This window comes from Triticum urartu, chromosome 2A (genome assembly GCF_056163025.1).
Source record: "Triticum urartu cultivar PI428250 chromosome 2A, HENAU_Tu73, whole genome shotgun sequence".
Lineage (NCBI taxonomy): Eukaryota > Viridiplantae > Streptophyta > Magnoliopsida > Poales > Poaceae > Triticum > Triticum urartu.
The window spans coordinates 200,766,879-200,784,659 of NC_141874.1; the positions used below are offsets into that span (position 1 = coordinate 200,766,879).

General features: G+C 47.1%; 1 protein-coding gene across 1 annotated transcript; it reads left to right on the top strand.

Annotated features, from left to right (window-relative positions):
* The first annotated feature begins 9,484 nt into the window (after positions 1 to 9,484).
* LOC147984536 (uncharacterized) lies at positions 9,485 to 17,747 on the top strand. The gene is made up of 2 exons (XM_087541143.1): positions 9,485 to 10,459; positions 17,643 to 17,747. Exons 1-2 carry the CDS (start codon positions 9,713 to 9,715, stop codon positions 17,745 to 17,747), a joined length of 852 nt encoding a protein of 283 aa, XP_087397269.1. The 5' UTR covers positions 9,485 to 9,712.
* The last annotated feature ends 34 nt before the right edge of the window (positions 17,748 to 17,781 follow it).

Sequence of the window (17,781 nt, forward strand, 5' to 3'; positions counted from 1 at the left end):
GGTGCAAGTCCTCATCTCTCTCTTTAATTACTCCATCCCTCAATGACCTAAGTGCACGTAAAAAATAAGAAAACCATGTGTTGAATGCTATTGGTCATGATTACCTGTAATGAGAGAGAAGGATCTTTTTCTACTTTATAGTACATTGGGAAGATAAATGTACATTCTTTTGTGAACAAAATTTAAAGCTAAACTTACATTTATTCATGAATGGAGCAAGTACAGGAATTTCATGATAAAACCCTCAAAAGTGTGTAACTTGCAAGGAAACATCGGGATCTTGCGATAGGTTGACTGTCACCAATCTATAGACTATGCAACCAAGCCTTCCACGTGTCCAATTAGTTAGAGTCCTTTGAAACTCGATGTTTAAAAAATCTGCCATGAACTGCATCAAACCTTACTAGAATGAGGAATCAGCCGGTTCTCTCGACACCTAGGACAAAGTTTACCAAAGTTATTTGTTTCAAAGCAACTGCCAGCAAACACCATCATCAGCAAGAAGATTGAATAACCATTTTAGGAGTATATATGTTTTCTAGAGGATTGAAATCCTTAGAAAACTTTCCTACGTTGGCCCTTTGATTCATAGGATTGGATCTCATAAATTTTTTTCCTATGGAATCTATTGTACTATATTTCATGGAAAATCTAACATTCACTCCAACCTCCTTTTACAATTTCTTTGTTTTCCATGTGGCGTCAAACACTCCTTGTTAATCCTATAAGATTCAAGTTGACATGACACTTCAATCCTATACTTTTCCTATTTCTACATTTTTTAAATCCCACGAATCAAAGAGGCCCTTACTGCACTTGTTCTTAACCTTACTTTTGTTAATGCTCATCACTTTGCTAGAAGAATTTGGATCTGTAATAGCCCAAGTTATTTGGTACTCCTTTAGATATTTCACAGAAGGATACCACGAACATCGGTAAACTAGTGATCCTACGGGGCTCGAGCTTTTCTGTGTCAGTGATTAATCTGAATGATCTATGAGATCATTAAACTCGTCCTACCACAATTAAGGTTGTTGATTCATGGATCAACGGTTTGAGGTTGACTCGGCTCACGTTCTTTATCTGATTGGCCATTTTGGAAGTCTCGAAACAGAATCGCCGAGCAATCTATTCAAGATCTGGAATGTTGGCCAGATTTTAAATGGTGCTAAAGATTTTAGAAGTGGGGTGGGTGGGGTGGGGCTAGTGTGCTTAGAGCATCTCTAGCAGCTGTAAAAAGGGTCACCAGCAAAATAACCGCCGGTTTATGAGATGAGGGGGTCTTTTTCGTCCCGAATAGATCCCATAAAACCGTGCATCCTCTACTTTTTTTGTGAGATCCTAGATATGCCGAGCCGTTTCCTCTATATCTGTGGGATTGGGGCCAATTTTTGCAGGGACCTAAAAAAGAAGAAACGGTTGGCGGGAGGGAACTTTCAGCTCCCGCCATCGTCTTCCGGCCGCCGCTCGCCGTTGCCGCACGAGAGTTGTTGCCCGCTGCTCCTGCCGCCTCCCTCCACCTCGGTCCCCTAGTCAGAGTCGAGCTCTGGAGCAATCCCCGCACCCCTAGTAGATTCTAGGAGCTTCACCAACACCTGCTCATCGCTTTACCCAAGCCAATTTGGCCAGAAGAGCTCGCTCTGCTCATCTCCAACCATGGACGTGATGGCCGTCCGCCTCGAAGCTCGCTGGCATCGCGCCTCTCATCCCCGACGACCGCGCACTGGTCTAGTAGGTGTGAGAGGACACGACCGCCACTCCCATGACGTCGGCGACCTCCGCCGTGCTTCCCTCCGTCGGCAACGGCGAGAGCCGAGCCCCTCTCCTCTGCTCCAGTCGGGAGGAGGAATCGGACCAGAGAAAGAGAGGAGGAAAATGTCCCGATTGCAAATTTTTTTCTCGAATATGCACGAGTGTACATATCATATATTAAAGAAGGAAAAACATAGAAAGCCTCCACCAATCAATTACAAGTGTGGTGATTTCTCACACATATGTACAACACCACTCCACTTAGTACACATCAGACCACTCCACCCGATTGCAATTTTTGTTTTGAGTCCAGTGGGCTTTATTTTTTTTGCCAATAATATAACGGAATTTGTTATGCCATCGCACATATCATATCCTAAAAACTCCTAAAAACGTTTTCGGTATACCCTATCCCGATTTTATAAGACGGAGGATCTGCTAGATATGCTCTTACCTTGGGACTTGTGTAGGTGTAGGCATTTTTTGTTGTTGCGGGGTGGCATGTAGCTTGAAGAGAAGACGACTACATCCAACATTGGACAGAGAGGTTGAGTTTGATCTGTTCCAAGCTCGTGCTTGGACAGTTAATTTCTAACTTTAAGAGGGATATATTTCACCCTCACTGTAAAAAACAAGACAGCTGCCGCTGAATGGAACTAGTATAGACTTGCTCTCATTTCATACAAAAAGGAGAGAATGATTTGAGAGTGCGCAGGACCCTCCAGCCCAAAAGCTCTGGTAGGAGAGAGGGAGAGGCCCGGTCTTTACGCAGGCCCGTTTGGTGTCGAGAGGGAGAGGCCTTTTCATCCCCAAGCCACCCCGATTCCCCGGCTAGGAAACCATGCCGGAGTCCACCAATTTTCTTGCCGTCGCCGACCGGAGTCTCTCCGGCGGCGGGCAGTAAACCTATCTGCGGTCTTGATGCACGTGTAACATGGCGGAACCGACAGCGATCCAGGGCGAGGGGAGACAGGGGGAAGAGAAGGAGGAAAGGACAGAGATTGGATCGGGGTCGGCAACGGACGAGGCGAGGCGCATTCCTGCCGCAGCAGTGGAGGGAGAGGAGGGGGATGAGGTAGCGGAAGAATTTCTCGGGGAGGAAGTTGAAGAGGATTGGGAAGGCTACGGACCAGAACCAGATCTGGAAGATCGGTTTGCCGGGCTGAAGCTGCATGGCGAGGAAGAGGATGATCTGGATCTCTCGGGAGAGGTTGAAGAGCTGGTCAAGGATGTAAGATGGCTCGGGCTTTTTAGGGTTCATACTACGAAACCCTTTGGCCATGCCGCTCTGTTGAATCAGATGAGAAACGCTTGGGCAGCGGCAAAAGGCGTGACGTTTAGCGTCAAGGGACCTAATCTATTTTTAGTCCAGTGCCACTGCCTTGGAGATTGGAAGCGTATAATGGATGGGGGGCCATGGCTGTTCCGCAGAGCTCTGGTCATTATCGTCGAGTACGATGGGTTCGCGGATGTAACAGAGTATAAGCTCAACAAGGTGCCAATATGGGCGCGGATCAAGGGTTTACCAGATGGTCTTACGGCAAAAAAGGAGTTAGCAGAGAAGGTAGCAGCAAAAGTGGGCGGCCCTCCGTTCACGGTGGCAGTTACTGAAGGAATGATTAACCCTAGCGGCACTCTGAGAGCTAGGGTCTTTCTTGATGTGGAGAAACCGTTGGTTAGGTTTGTCCCGATCACACTGCGTGGACTTAAGAGATATCATGTTTTCTATGAAAAGCTCCCCGACTTTTGCTTCTTATGCGGTATTATGGGCCATCTAGCGGAGGAGTGCGGTGATGGAGTGCATGACCCCCGGACGTATGAGTGGGGGGAGTGGCTACTGTGGAACATGGAGCCGCCAGCGGCTAGGCCTTTTGCTGGGGGCCGAGGAACTAGGGGAGGTGTGCGGGAAAGAATGGGAGGAAGAGGAGACCGGGGTGGGAGACGTGGAGGAGGAGGTATGGGAGGGGACTGGCGTGAGGAAGCAGAAGGAAGATCACAGGATGAGAGGGTTGTCACAAGTCAGGACATCAATGGAACAGGAGAACGAAATATCCGCAAGCGCCTAGTTGCGCAAGATGGCACCATCAATGTTAGGGGGCAAGCCTTGCCTCACCTTATGGGCAAGGTAGCTGATTCTGTTTTGCGAATTGAAGGAGTACCAACAGCGTCAACATCAGAAGCAGCAGCTACTACGTCTAGGAAGGTTCCTATCGTCAAGAGAAGGAGACAGGGAGGGGAAGAGGTGGAAGTTGAAGATCCAATGAATGTGGCGGCCTCCTCTGGGGAGGACCGCCGGTCCCAATGAATGTCTTGTGTTGGAACTGTCGTGGTTTGGGTAATCCCGCGACAGTTCGTGAAGCCCGTGAACTCACGGCTAAATTTACCCCGGATGTGCTATGTCTTGTTGAAACTCAAATAAGTAAAGAGCGTGCTGAAATTTTAGCCCAGTCGTTTGGTTTTGATAGTTCTTTTGCGGTTGGAAGTACGAGGAGGAGCGGAGGCATTGTAATATTCTGGAATGATTCAATAAAGCTAGAAATCATTGGTTACTCGAGGTATCATGTTGATACAACTATTGCTAACTTAGGTCCGGCGCCTTGGAGATTGACTTGCATATATGGCGAGGCCCAAGTAGCGGAACGTTACAAGACATGGGACCCGTTGTGCTCCATAGCGGGTAATTCGAGCCTGCCATGGACGACACTCGGAGATTTTAACGAGGTTCTGATCCAAGCAGAGCATGAGGGGGTCAATCCGCGTGCCCAAGGACAGATGGACTCTTTTCGGGAAGCGTTGGACATATGTGGTCTTGCTGATATTGGATTCAAGGGAAGGATGTGGACGTTTGAAAAAAGAGTAGTAGGAGGTACGTATACCAGGGTTCGGTTGGACAGAGCTGTAGCTGATCCTGGCTGGAGCGTTATCTTTCCGGATGCATAGGTGGAAAACATAACCTCGGCTACATCAGATCATGGTCCGATCGTCATGACTCTCTCGGAGGCGGTGGAAAGACGAGCACCTAAAAGTTCCAAGTACGAGCTGATGTGGGAGAGACACCCCGAGCTACCAGCGTTTGTTCAGTCCGAGTGGGAGAGATTTAATGTTAGTTCGTCTGTCCAAGAAGTACATACAAAACTCAGAAGCTTGGGAGAAAATTTATCAAGCTGGGATAGGAATACTTTTGGACACGTTAAGGGAGAGATTAAACGTTTGAAGAGAGAACTTGAGGTCTTGCGAAGTGTCCCGGGAAGACTACAACCGAGTCATCTGAAGATTAAAGTAATAGATAGGCTGGTTGAGCTGTATCACAGAGAAGAAATTCTTGAGAAGCAGAGGTCAAGGGTGGACTGGCTAACACATGGAAACGAAGAAATTCTTGAGAAGAAATTCTTGAGAAGATGAAGTATTTTCAGAGAAGGGCAGCGATGAGACATAAGAAAAACAGAATATCAATGTTGTTGAAACTTGATGGACAGGTGACTGAAGACGTTGACGAAATCGAGTCCATGACGACGCAGTTCTATAAGGAGTTGTATACATCGGAAGGATGTAATAATATGCACGAAGTACTAGATACGGTACCAGCAAAAGTAACTGCAGAAATGAGAGCTCGACTTGATGCTGTCTATTCCGAAGAAGAAGTGAAGAAGGCGTTGTATCAGATGTACCCGACAAAAGCTCCGGGCCCGGATGGTTTTCCGGCCCACTTTTTTCAGAAACATTGGGCCATTTGCGGAGCAGAGGTGACGGCTGTTGTTCTGAAGATTGTGGAGGGAAAGGAGAGTGCGGAAGGTATCAATCAAACTCTTTTGGTACTAATTCCAAAGGTAAAAGACCCGACTCTTCTTTCACAGTTCCGGCCGATTAGTTTGTGTAATGTCCTATATAAGATAGCATCAAAGGTCATTGCTAATCGCTTGAAAGAGGTGCTTCCAGAGATTATTTCTGCAGAACAATCATCATTTGTACCGGGGCGCATGATTACAGACAACATTATTGTTGCCTATGAGTGTTTGCATTTTATGAAGCGTAACCGAGCGGTCAAACACTAACATTGTGCACTCAAGTTGGACATGATGAAGGCTTACGATAGAGCTGAATGGGAGTACTTGAGAGCGATCATGTTAAAGTTGGGCTTCTCTGAGAGATGGGTAAATATTGTCATGCATCTCGTAAGCTCAGTGTCCTTTTCGGTTTTGCTAAATGGCAAGAAGTTGGAAGAATTTAAACCGAGCAGAGGTATTCTGCAGGGAGATCCAATCTCCCCTTACCTGTTTTTGTTAGCAGCAGAGGGTCTTTCGTGCCTCTTAAAGAATGTGAATCAGTCATCTCAGATGGGTGGGATACAGGTGGCCCCTTCGGCACCACCGGTTAATCACCTTTTGTTTGCAGATGATAGCCTGCTGTTTTTCAAAGCAAATGGTGGAGGGGCGACAGAGATATCAAACCTGTTGGAAACTTATTGTCAAGCATCAGGTCAGAGAATTAACCCAATGAAATCTACTATATGTTTTAGCAAGGGCTGCCCAGTTAGTGTGAAGGAAGTGGTTAAGACAATTCTGAATGTGCCAAACGAAACTTTAAAGGATAAATATCTAGGGATGCCCACTGATGTAGGAGCATCTAAGTATGGAGCTTTCAAATATTTAAAGGATAGATTGTGGAGTAAAGTAAAAGGGTGGATTGAGAAAACTATCTCTTCAGCAGGGAAGGAGGTTCTAGTGAAGTCAATTGCACAGGCAGTGCCGTGTTGGAAATATGCCCTAGAGGCAATAATAAAATGGTTATTATTATATTTCTTTGTTCATGATAATTGTCTATTGTTCATGCTATAATTGTGTTATCCGGAAATCGTAATACATGTGTGAATACATAGACCACAACACGTCCCTAGTGAGCCTCTAGTTGACTAGCTCGTTGATCAAAGGATAGTCATGGTTTCCTGACTATGGACATTGGATGTCATTGATAACGGGATCACATCATTAGGAGAATGATGTGATGGACAAGACCCAATCCTAAGCTTAGCTCAAAGATCGTGTAGTTCGTTTGCTGTAGCTTTTCTGAATGTCAAGTATCATTTCCTTAGACCATGAGATTGTGCAACTCCCGGATACCGTAGGAGTGCCTTGGGTGTGCCAAACGTCACAACGTAACTGGGTGACTATAAAGGTACATTACAGGTATCTCCAAAAGTATCTGTTGGGTTGGCACGAATCGAGACTGGGATTTGTCACTCCGTATGACGGAGAGGTATCTCTGGGCCCACTCGGTAATGCATCATCATAATGAGCTCAATGTGACCAAGTGGTTTATCAAGGGATCATGCATTACGGCACGAGTAAAGTGACTTGCCGGTAACGAGATTGAACTAGGTATTGGGATACCGACGATCGAGTCTCGGGCAAGTAACGTACCGATTGACAAAGGGAATTGTATACGGATTGATTGAATCCTCGATATCGTGGTTCATCCGATGAGATCATCGTGGAGCATGTGGGAGCCAACATGGGTATCCAGATCCCGCTGTTGATTATTGACCGGAGAAGCATCTCGGTCATGTCTGCATGTCTTCCGAAACCGTAGGGTCTACACACTTAAGGTTCGGTGACGCTAGGGTTGTAGAGATATTAGCATACGGTAACCCGAAAGTTTTTCGGAGTCCCGGATGAGATCCCGGACGTCACGAGGAGTTCCGGAATGGTCTGGAGGCGAAGATTTATATATAGGAAGTCAAGTTTCGGCCATCGGGAAAGTTTCGGGGGTAATCGGTATTGTACCGGGACCACCGGAAGGGTCCCGGGGGTCCACCGGGTGGGGCCACCTATCCCGGAGGGCCCCATGGGCTGAAGCAGGAGGGGAACCAGCCCCTAGTGGGCTGGTGCGCCCCCCCCTTGGGCCTCCCCCTGCGCCTAGGGTTGGAAACCCTAGGGGTGGGGGCGCCACCCTTGCCTTGGGGGGCAAGGCACCCCCTTTGGCCGGCGCCCCCTAGGAGATTGGATCTCCTAGGGCCGGCGCCCCCCTAGGCACCCTATATATAGTGGGGGGAGGGAGGGCAGCCGCACTCAAGCCCTTGGCCTCTCCCTCTCCCTCCCGTGACACTCCTCCGTCTCCCTGCGCTTGGCGAAGCCCTGCCGAGATCGTCGTTGCTTCCACCACCACGCCGTCGTGCTGCTGGATCTTCATCAACCTCTCCTTCCCCCTTGCTGGATCAAGTTGGAGGAGACTTCTTCTCAACCGTACGTGTGTTGAACGCGGAGGTGCCGTCCGTTTGGCACTAGGTCATCGGTGATTTGGATCACGTCGAGTACGACTCCATCAACCCCGTTCTCTTGAACGCGTCCGCGCGCGATCTACAAGGGTATGTAGATGCACTCCTCTCTCCCTCGTTGCTAGATGACTCCATAGATTGATCTTGGTGATGCGTAGAAAATTTTAAAATTCTGCTACATTCCCCAACAGTGGCATCATGAGCTAGGTCTATGCGTAGTTACTATGCACGAGTAGAACATAAAGCAGTTGTGGGCGTCGATATTGTCAATTATCTTGCAGTTACTAGTCTTATCTTGATTCGGTGGCATTGTGGGATGAAGCGGCTCAGACCAACCTTACACGTACGCTTACGTGAGACTGGTTCCACCGACTGACATGCACTAGTTGCATAAGGTGGCTGGCGGGTGTCTGTCTCTCCCACTTTAGTCACATCGGATTCGATGAACAGGGTTCTTATGAAGGGTAAATAGAAATTGGCAATTCACGTTGTGGTTTTGGCGTAGGTAAGAAACGTTCTTGCTAGAAACTTATAGCAGCCACGTAAAAACTTGCAACAACAATTAGAGGACGTCTAACTTGTTTTTGCAGCATGTGCCGTGTGATGTGATATGGCCAAAAGGATGTGATGAATGATATATGTGATGTATGAGATGATCATGTTCTTGTAATAGGAATCACGACTTGCATGTCGATGAGTATGACAACCGGCAGGAGCCATAGGAGTTGTCTTTATTTATTTATGACCTGCGTGTCAACATAAACATCATGTAATTACTTTACTTTATTGCTAAAGCACTAGCCATAGTAGTAGAAGTAATAGATGACGAGACAACTTCAAGAAGACACGATGATGGAGATCATGGTGTCATGCCGGTGACAACGATGATCATGCAGCCCCGAAGATGGAGATCAAAAGGAGCAAATGATATTGGCCATATCATGTCACTATTTGATTGCATGTGATGTTTATCATGTTTTACATCTTATTTGCTTAGAACGACGGTAGCTTAAATAAGATGATCCCTCGTAATAATTTCAAGAAAGTGTTCCCCCTAACTGTGCACCGTTGCGAAGGTTCGTTGTTTCGAAGCACCACGTGATGATCGGGTGTGATAGATTCTAATGTTCGAATACCACGGGTGTAAGCCAGATTTACACACGCAATACACTTAGGTTGACTTGACGAGCCTAGCATGTACAGACATGGCCTCGGAACACGGAAGACCGAAAGGTCGAGCATGAGTCGTATAGGAGATACGATCAACATGAAGATGTTCACCGATGTTGGCTAGTCCGTCTCACGTGATGATCGGACACGACCTAGTTAACTCGGATCATATTTCACTTAGATGACTGGAGGGATGTCTATCTGAGTGGGAGTTCATTGAGTAATTTGATTATATGAACTTAATTATCGTGAACTTAGTCTAAAATCTTTACAATATGTCTTGTAGATCAAATGGCCCACGTTTTCCTCAACTTCAACGCGTTCCTAGAGAAAACCAAGCTGAAAGACGATGGCAGCAACTATACGGACTGGGTCCGGAACCTGAGGATCATCCTCATAGCTGCCAAGAAAGATTATGTCCTAGAAGCACCGCTAGGTGACGCACCTGTCCCAGAGAACCAAGACGTTATGAACGCTTGGCAGTCATGTGCTGATGATTAATCCCTCGTTCAGTGCGGCATGCTTTACAGCTTAGAATCGGGGCTCCAAAAGCGTTTTGAGAGACACGGAGCATATGAGATGTTCGAAGAGCTGAAAATGGTTTTTCAAGCTCATGCCCGGGTCGAGAGATATGAAGTCTCCGACAAGTTCTTCAGCTGCAAGATGGAGGAAAATAGTTCTGTCAGTGAGCACATACTCAGAATGTCTGGATTGCATAACCGCTTGACTCAGCTGGGAGTTAATCTCCCGGATGACGCGGTCATTGACAGAATCCTTCAGTCGCTTCCACCGAGCTACAATAGCTTTGTGATGAACTTCAATATGCAGGGGATGGAAAGGACCATTCCTGAGGTGTATTCAATGCTAAAATCAACAGAGATGGAAATCAAAAAGGAACATCAAGTGTTGATGGTGAATAAAACCACTAAGTTCAAGAAAGGCAAGGGTAAGAAGAACTTCAAGAAGGACGGCAAGGGAGTTGCCGCGCCCGGTAAGCAAGCTGCCGGGAAGAAGCCAAAGAATGGACCCAAGCCCGAGACTGAGTGTTTTTATTGCAAGGGAAGTGGTCACTGGAAGCGGAACTGCCCCAAATACTTAGCGGACAAGAAGGTCGGCAACACTAAAGGTATATGTGATATACATGTCATTGATGTGTACCTTACCAGTACTCGTAGTAGCTCCTGGGTATTTGATACCGGTGCGGTTGCTCACATTTGTAACTCAAAGCAGGAGCTGCGGAATAAGCGGAGACTGGGGAAGGACGAGGTAACGATGCGCGTCGGGAATGGTTCCAAGGTCGATGTGATCGCCGTCGGCACGCTGCCTCTACATTTACCTACGAGATTAGTTTTAAACCTCAATAATTGTTATTTAGTGCCAGCTTTGAGCATGAACATTGTATCAGGATCTCGTTTAATTCGAGATGGCTACTCATTTAAATCCGAAAATAATGGTTGTTCTATTTATATGAGAGATATGTTTTATGGTCATGCTCCAATGGTGAATGGTTTATTCTTAATGAATCTCGAGCGTAATGCTACACATATTCATAGTGTGAATACCAAAAGATGTAAGGTTGATAATGATAGTCCCACATACTTGTGGCACTGCCGCCTTGGTCATATAGGTGTCAAACGCATGAAGAAGCTCCATGCAGATGGACTTTTAGAGTCTCTTGATTACGAATCATTTGACACGTGCGAACCATGCCTCATGGGTAAAATGACCAAGACTCCGTTCTCAGGAACAATTGAGCGAGCAACCAACTTATTGGAAATCATACATACTGATGTGTGCGGTCCAATGAGTGTTGAGGCTCGCGGTGGCTATCGTTATGTTCTCACCCTCACTGATGACTTGAGTAGATATGGGTATGTCTACTTAATGAAACACAAGTCTGAGACCTTTGAAAAGTTCAAGGAATTTCAGAGTGAGGTTGAGAATCAACGTGACAAGAAAATCAAGTTCTTGCGATCAGATCGTGGGGGAGAATACTTGAGTCACGAATTTGGCACACACTTAAGAAAATGTGGAATAGTTTCACAACTCACGCCGCCTGGAACACCTCAGCGTAATGGTGTGTCCGAACGTCGTAATCGCACTCTATTGGATATGGTGCGATCTATGATGTCTCTTACCGATTTACCGCTGTCATTTTGGGGCTATACTTTAGAGACTGCCGCATTCACTTTAAATAGGGCTCCGTCGAAATCCGTTGAGATGACACCGTATGAATTATGGTTTGGGAAGAAACCTAAGCTGTTGTTTCTAAAAGTTTGGGGATGCGATGCTTATGTCAAGAAACTTCAACCTGAAAAGCTCGAACCCAAGTCGGAAAAATGCGTCTTCATAGGATACCCTAAAGAAACTGTTGGGTATACCTTCTACCTCAGATCCGAAGGCAAGATCTTTGTTGCCAAGAATGGGTCCTTTCTAGAGAAAGAGTTTCTCTCGAAAGAAATAAGTGGGAGGAAAGTAGAACTTGATGAAGTATTACCTCTTGAACCGGTAAGTGGCGCAGCTCAAGAAAATGTTCCTGAGGTGCCTGCACCGACTAGAGAGGAAGTTAATGATGATGATCATGAAACTTCAGATCAAGTTACTACTGAACTTCGTAGGTCCACGAGGACACGTTCCACACCAGAGTGGTACGGAAACCCTGTCTTGGAAATCATGTTGTTAGACAACGGTGAACCTTCGAACTATGAAGAAGCGATGGCGGGCCCGGATTCCGACAAATGGTTGGAAGCCATGAAATCCGAGATAGGATCCATGTATGAAAACGAAGTGTGGACTTTGACTGACTTGCCCGATGATCGGCAAGCCATAGAAAATAAATGGATCTTTAAGAAGAAGACAGACGCGGATGGTAATGTGACCATCTATAAAGCTCGGCTTGTCGCTAAGGGTTATCGACAAGTTCAAGGGGTTGACTACGATGAGACTTTCTCACCCGTAGCGAAGCTGAAGTCCGTCCGAATCATGTTAGCAATTGCCGCATTCTATGATTATGAGATATGGCAAATGGACGTCAAAATGGCATTCCTTAATGGTTTCCTTAAGGAAGAATTGTATATGATGTAGCCGGAAGGTTTTGTCGATCCTAAGAATGCTAACAAGGTGTGAAAGCTCCAACGCTCGATTTATGGGCTGGTGCAAGCATCTCGGAGTTGGAACATTCATTTTGATGAGATGATCAAAGCGTTTGGGTTTACGCAGACTTATGGAGAAATCTGCATTTACAAGAAAGTGAGTGGGAGCTCTGTAGCATTTCTCATATTGTATGTGGATGACATACTGTTGATGGGAAATGATATAGAATTCTTGGAAAGCATAAAGGCCTACTTGAACAAGTGTTTTTCAATTAAGGACCTTGGAGAAGCTGCTTATATATTAGGCATCAAGATCTATAAAGATAGATCGAGACGCCTCATTGGTCTTTCACAAAGTACGTACCTTGACAAGATATTGAAGAAGTTCAAAATGGATCAGTCAAAGAAGGGGTTCTTGCCTGTATTGCAAGGTACGAGATTGAGCACGGCTCAATGCCCGACCACGGCAGAAGAGAGAGAAAAGATGAGTGTCGTCCCCTATGCCTCGGCCATAGGGTCTATCATGTATGCTATGCTATGTACCAGACTTGATGTAAACTTTGCCGTAAGTTTGGTAGGAAGGTACCAAAGTAATCCCAGCATGGAACACTGGACAACGGTCAAGAATATCCTGAAGTACCTGAAAAGGACTAAGGACATGTTTCTCGTGTATGGAGGTGACGAAGAGCTCGTCGTAAAGGGTTACGTCGATGCTAGCTTCGACACAGATCTGGATGACTCTAAGTCACAAACCGGATACGTGTATATTTTGAATGGTGGGGCAGTAAGCTGGTGCAGTTGCAAGCAAATCGTTGTGGCGGGATCTACATGTGATGCAGAGTACATGGCAGCCTCGGAGGCAGCACAAGAAGCAGTCTGGGTGAAGGAGTTCATTACCGACCTAGGAGTCATACCCAATGCGTCGGGCCCGATGACTCTCTTCTGTGACAACACTGGAGCTATTGCCCTTGCCAAGGAGCCCAGGTTTCACAGGAAGACCAGGCATATCAAGCGTCGCTTCAATTCCATTCGTGAAAGTGTTCAAAATGGAGACATAGAGATTTGTAAAGTACATACGGACCTGAATGTGGCAGATCCGTTGACTAAACCTCTCCCTAGAGCAAAACATGATCAACACCAGAACTGCATGGGTGTCCGATTCATCACAATGTAACTAGACTATTGACTCTAGTGCAAGTGGGAGACTGTTGGAAATATGCCCTAGAGGCAATAATAAAATGGTTATTATTATATTTCTTTGTTCATGATAATTGTCTATTGTTCATATTATAATTGTGTTATCCAGGAATCGTAATACATGTGTGAATACATAGACCACAACACGTCCCTAGTGAGCCTCTAGTTGACTAGCTCGTTGATCAAAGGATAGTCATGGTTTCCTGACTATGGACATTGGATGTCATTGATAACGGGATCACATCATTAGGAGAATGATGTGATGGACAAGACCCAATCCTAAGCTTAGCTCAAAGATCGTGTAGTTCGTTTGCTGTAGCTTTTCTGAATGTCAAGTATCATTTCCTTAGACCATGAGATTGTGCAACTCCCGGATACCGTAGGAGTGCCTTGGGTGTGCCAAACATCACAATGTAACTGGGTGACTATAAAGGTACATTACAGGTATCTCCGAAAGTATCTGTTGGGTTGGCACGAATCGAGACTGGGATTTGTCACTCCGTATGACGGAGAGGTATCTCTGGGCCCACTCGGTAATGCATCATCATAATGAGCTCAATGTGACCAAGTGGTTGATCACGGGATCATGCATTACGGCACGAGTAAAGTGACTTGCCGGTAACGAGATTGAACTAGGTATTGGGATACCGACGATCGAGTCTCGGGCAAGTAACGTACCGATTGACAAAGGGAATTGTATACGGATTGATTGAATCCTCGACATCGTGGTTCATCCGATGAGATCATCGTGGAGCATGTGGGAGCCAACATGGGTATCCAGATCCCGCTATTGGTTATTGACCGGAGAAGCGTCTCGGTCATGTCTGCATGTCTCCCGAAACCGTAGGGTCTACACACTTAAGGTTCGGTGACGCTAGGGTTGTAGAGATATTAGCATACGGTAACCCGAAAGTTGTTCGGAGTCCCGGATGAGATCCCGGACGTCACGAGGAGTTTCGGAATGGTCTGGAGGTGAAGATTTATATATAGGAAGTCAAGTTTCGGCCATCGGGAAAGTTTCGGGGGTAATCGGTATTGTACCGGGACCACCGGAAGGGTCCCGGGGGCCCACCGGGTGGGGCCATCTATCCCGGAGGGCCCCATGGGCTGAAGTGGGAGGGGAACCAGCCCCTAGTGGGCTGGTGCGCCCCCCTTGGGCCTCCCCCTGCGCCTAGGGTTGGAAACCCTAGGGGTGGGGGGCGCCACCCTTGCCTTGGGGGGCAAGGCACCCCCCTTTGGCCGCCGCCCCCCTAGGAGATTGGATCTCCTAGGGCCGGCGCCCCCCCTAGGCACCCTATATATAGTGGGGGGGGGAGGGAGGGCAGCCGCACCCAAGCCCCTGGCCTCTCCCTCTCCCTCCCGTGACACTCCTCCGTCTCCCTGCGCTTGGCGAAGCCCTGCCGAGATCACCGTTGCTTCCACCACCACGCCGTCGTGCTGCTGGATCTTCATCAATCTCTCCTTCCCCCTTGGTGGATCAAGTTGGAGGAGATGTCTTCTCAACCGTACGTGTGTTGAACGCGGAGGTGCCGTCCGTTCGGCACGAGGTCATCGGTGATTTGGATCACGTCGAGTACGACTCCATCAACTCCGTTCTCTTGAACGCTTCCGCGCGCGATCTACAAGGGTATGTAGATGCACTCCTCTCTCCCTCGTTGCTAGATGACTCCATAGATTGATCTTGGTGATGCGTAGAAAATTTTAAAATTCTGCTACGTTCCCCAACATGCCGGTCTACTCCATGTCATGTTTTAAACTTCCCAGAGGCTTACGTGAACACCTGAACAAATTGATTCGCCAATTTTGGTGGGGAAGTAAGGAGGGGAAGAGAAAACCCAACTGGGTATCATGGCACACAATGACACAACCAAAGTTCATGGGCGGCCTGAGATTCCGGGATTTTGAGCTATTTAACCTTGCTCTCCTAGCTCGTCAGGCATGGCGCCTGTTGCAGCAAGCGGATTCGCTTTGTGCTCAAATGCTAAAAGCCATTTACTTCCCTGATTCTAACATACTCTCGGCTGAGCTTGGGAGTCATCCCTCGCAGGTGTGGAGGGCTATTTTGGAAGGCCGAGACGTGCTACTTCAGGGTCTAATAAGGAGAGTTGGCGATGGAGTTACCACGCGGATATGGCAAGATAATTGGATCCCTAGAAACGGGACAATGAGGCCGATAGCTTGCCTTTCTGCCAACCCACCACAGCTAGTAAGTGATCTGATTGATGGAACGAATGCTTCTTGGAGAAAGGAACTCGTGGAACAGATTTTTATTGCGGCTGATTCAAATATACTTCTAGGGAACCCCCTGTGTACAAGGAGATTGGCAGATTTTTGGGCATGGAATCATGAGAAGAGTGGTGTCTTTTCGGTACGGTCCGCCTATCGCATGCTAGTTGATACTAAGAGAAGAAGAGAAGATTGGTTGGAAGGAAGGGCAGGAAATTCAAACTATGAAGCAGAAGCGAGATCTTGGAAATCTTTGTGGTCAGTGAAAGTACCGGGGAAGATAAGGAATTTTCTATGGAGACTAGCAAAGCACTCAATCCCAACAGAAGATGTAAGACTACGCAGAAAGATGGCGACTGAGGATCGATGCCAGATATGAGGGGCGCAGGATTCATGTCGCCATTCCCTTCTAGACTGTACTATGGCCCGTTGCGTGTGGGCTCTCACAGAAGATGATATATCATCTCTTCTACAGGCTACAACAGAGGGGAACGCCAAGAGATGGATTTTCTCACTAATCGAAATTATGCCGCATACACTATTGATCAAAACTGTAGTGACTTTGTGGGCGATTTGATCGGCGCGCCGCAAAGCAATACATGAAGGAATTCTTCAGAGCCCTCACGCCACAAACTCCTTCATTACCAGCTTCATCGCGGAACTTGAAGCAATTAATGTAGCAAACACACATCAGCCGGGTCAACAGACCGTGGTGTCAAGGAGTGCAGAAGTAAGATATGAATGGAGGGCACCACCCCCGGGTATGGCAAAAATCCACGTGGATGGGGGCCTAGCGAGGGTAGGGAATGGAGGTTCATCTGCAGCATTGTGTCGGGATCACGATGGCACCTACCTGGGTTCTTCTGCGATGGTTTTCAGTGATATTCATGACCCGACGACTCTAGAAGCGCTTGCATGCAGAGAAGCTATGGCACTTGCGCACGATCTATCTCTGAGAAGAATCGTTATTGCATGTGACTGCAAAACAGTGGTAGAAGAGATTCATAATTAAGGGATCGGCTGGCCCTTATAGTGTGATCATCAAGGAGATTGAAGCTTCAGCTAAGGATTTTGAGAGTTGTGTCTTTATTTTTGAAAGTCGTGTTTTGAATTTTGAGGCCCATACTTTGGCCAAGTTTTCATCGTCGTTAGTAGAGGGTCGCCATGTATGGCTGGGATTACCCCATGATCCTTTTGTTATTCCTGTAAACCGAACTCCGTCTTGAATAAAGTGTTGGTTTACCGCTCAAAAAAAAAAAAGAAAACCCTCGCCTCGTCACATCGGAGAAATTCTCCCTATCCTTATGATGTTGCGCCGCTCGCGAAGTTCTGCTGCTCTCCGCCTCGCGACCTGCTCTGCTCCGGCTAGGAAAGAAGACGCTAGCATCCCCTTCTCTCCCAAATGGTCACGTGATTCTCCACTGGGCTTTTATTTTGCCAATAGTATTCCATCCAGGTCGTATTTTCCCTGGAAATAGCTAGCCCTGCATCCAAACAAGGTCTAAGAGGGATATATTTCCCCCTCACTGTAAAAAACAAGACAGCTGCCGCTGAATGGAACTAGTATAGACTTCCTCTCATTTCATACAAAAAGGAGAGAATGATTTGAGAGTGCGCAGGACCCTCCAGCTCAAAAGCTATGGTAGGAGTATATACTATATACTAGTGCTAAATCACATAATTATTGCTCCATAAAAGCCATGCACCCACCTTTGCAAACCAAGTTAGCACTTAGCAGAGGCGCCGCTGCGGGCACAACCTGTGATCATTCCTTCCCGGGACCCTCTGGTTTAAGTTGGTACAGCCAGGAATGCGTGTTGCGGGTCCAACCAAGGAGGCAGCCCCAGACCGCTTTACGCTCAGTCACAGGAGCCGTACGACGAACCAACCAACAGATGTCAAATGTGAGCATGTTTTCCCGTATGCCTTTCCAGCGGTCGTTGCTCGTTGGTGCACGTTCCGGGAACGAACTCGACGGCCGCAAGCGCGTGCGCGCGCATTCTTCTTCCACGGCGACACGGCGATCCTGCGTCGTCTAACCACAAAACGCCGCCGCATCGAGAAGCAAAACGA

Excerpts from the sequence above, each read along its gene's own strand:
- LOC147984536 (XM_087541143.1), top strand. The coding sequence starts at position 9,713 with ATGCTTTACAGCTTAGAATCGGGGCTCCAAAAGCGTTTTGAGAGACAC. Across the intron at positions 10,460-17,642 it reads GGAGACTGGGGAAGGACGAG|CGGTCGTTGCTCGTTGGTGC; the intron begins GTAACGATGCGC and ends ATGCCTTTCCAG.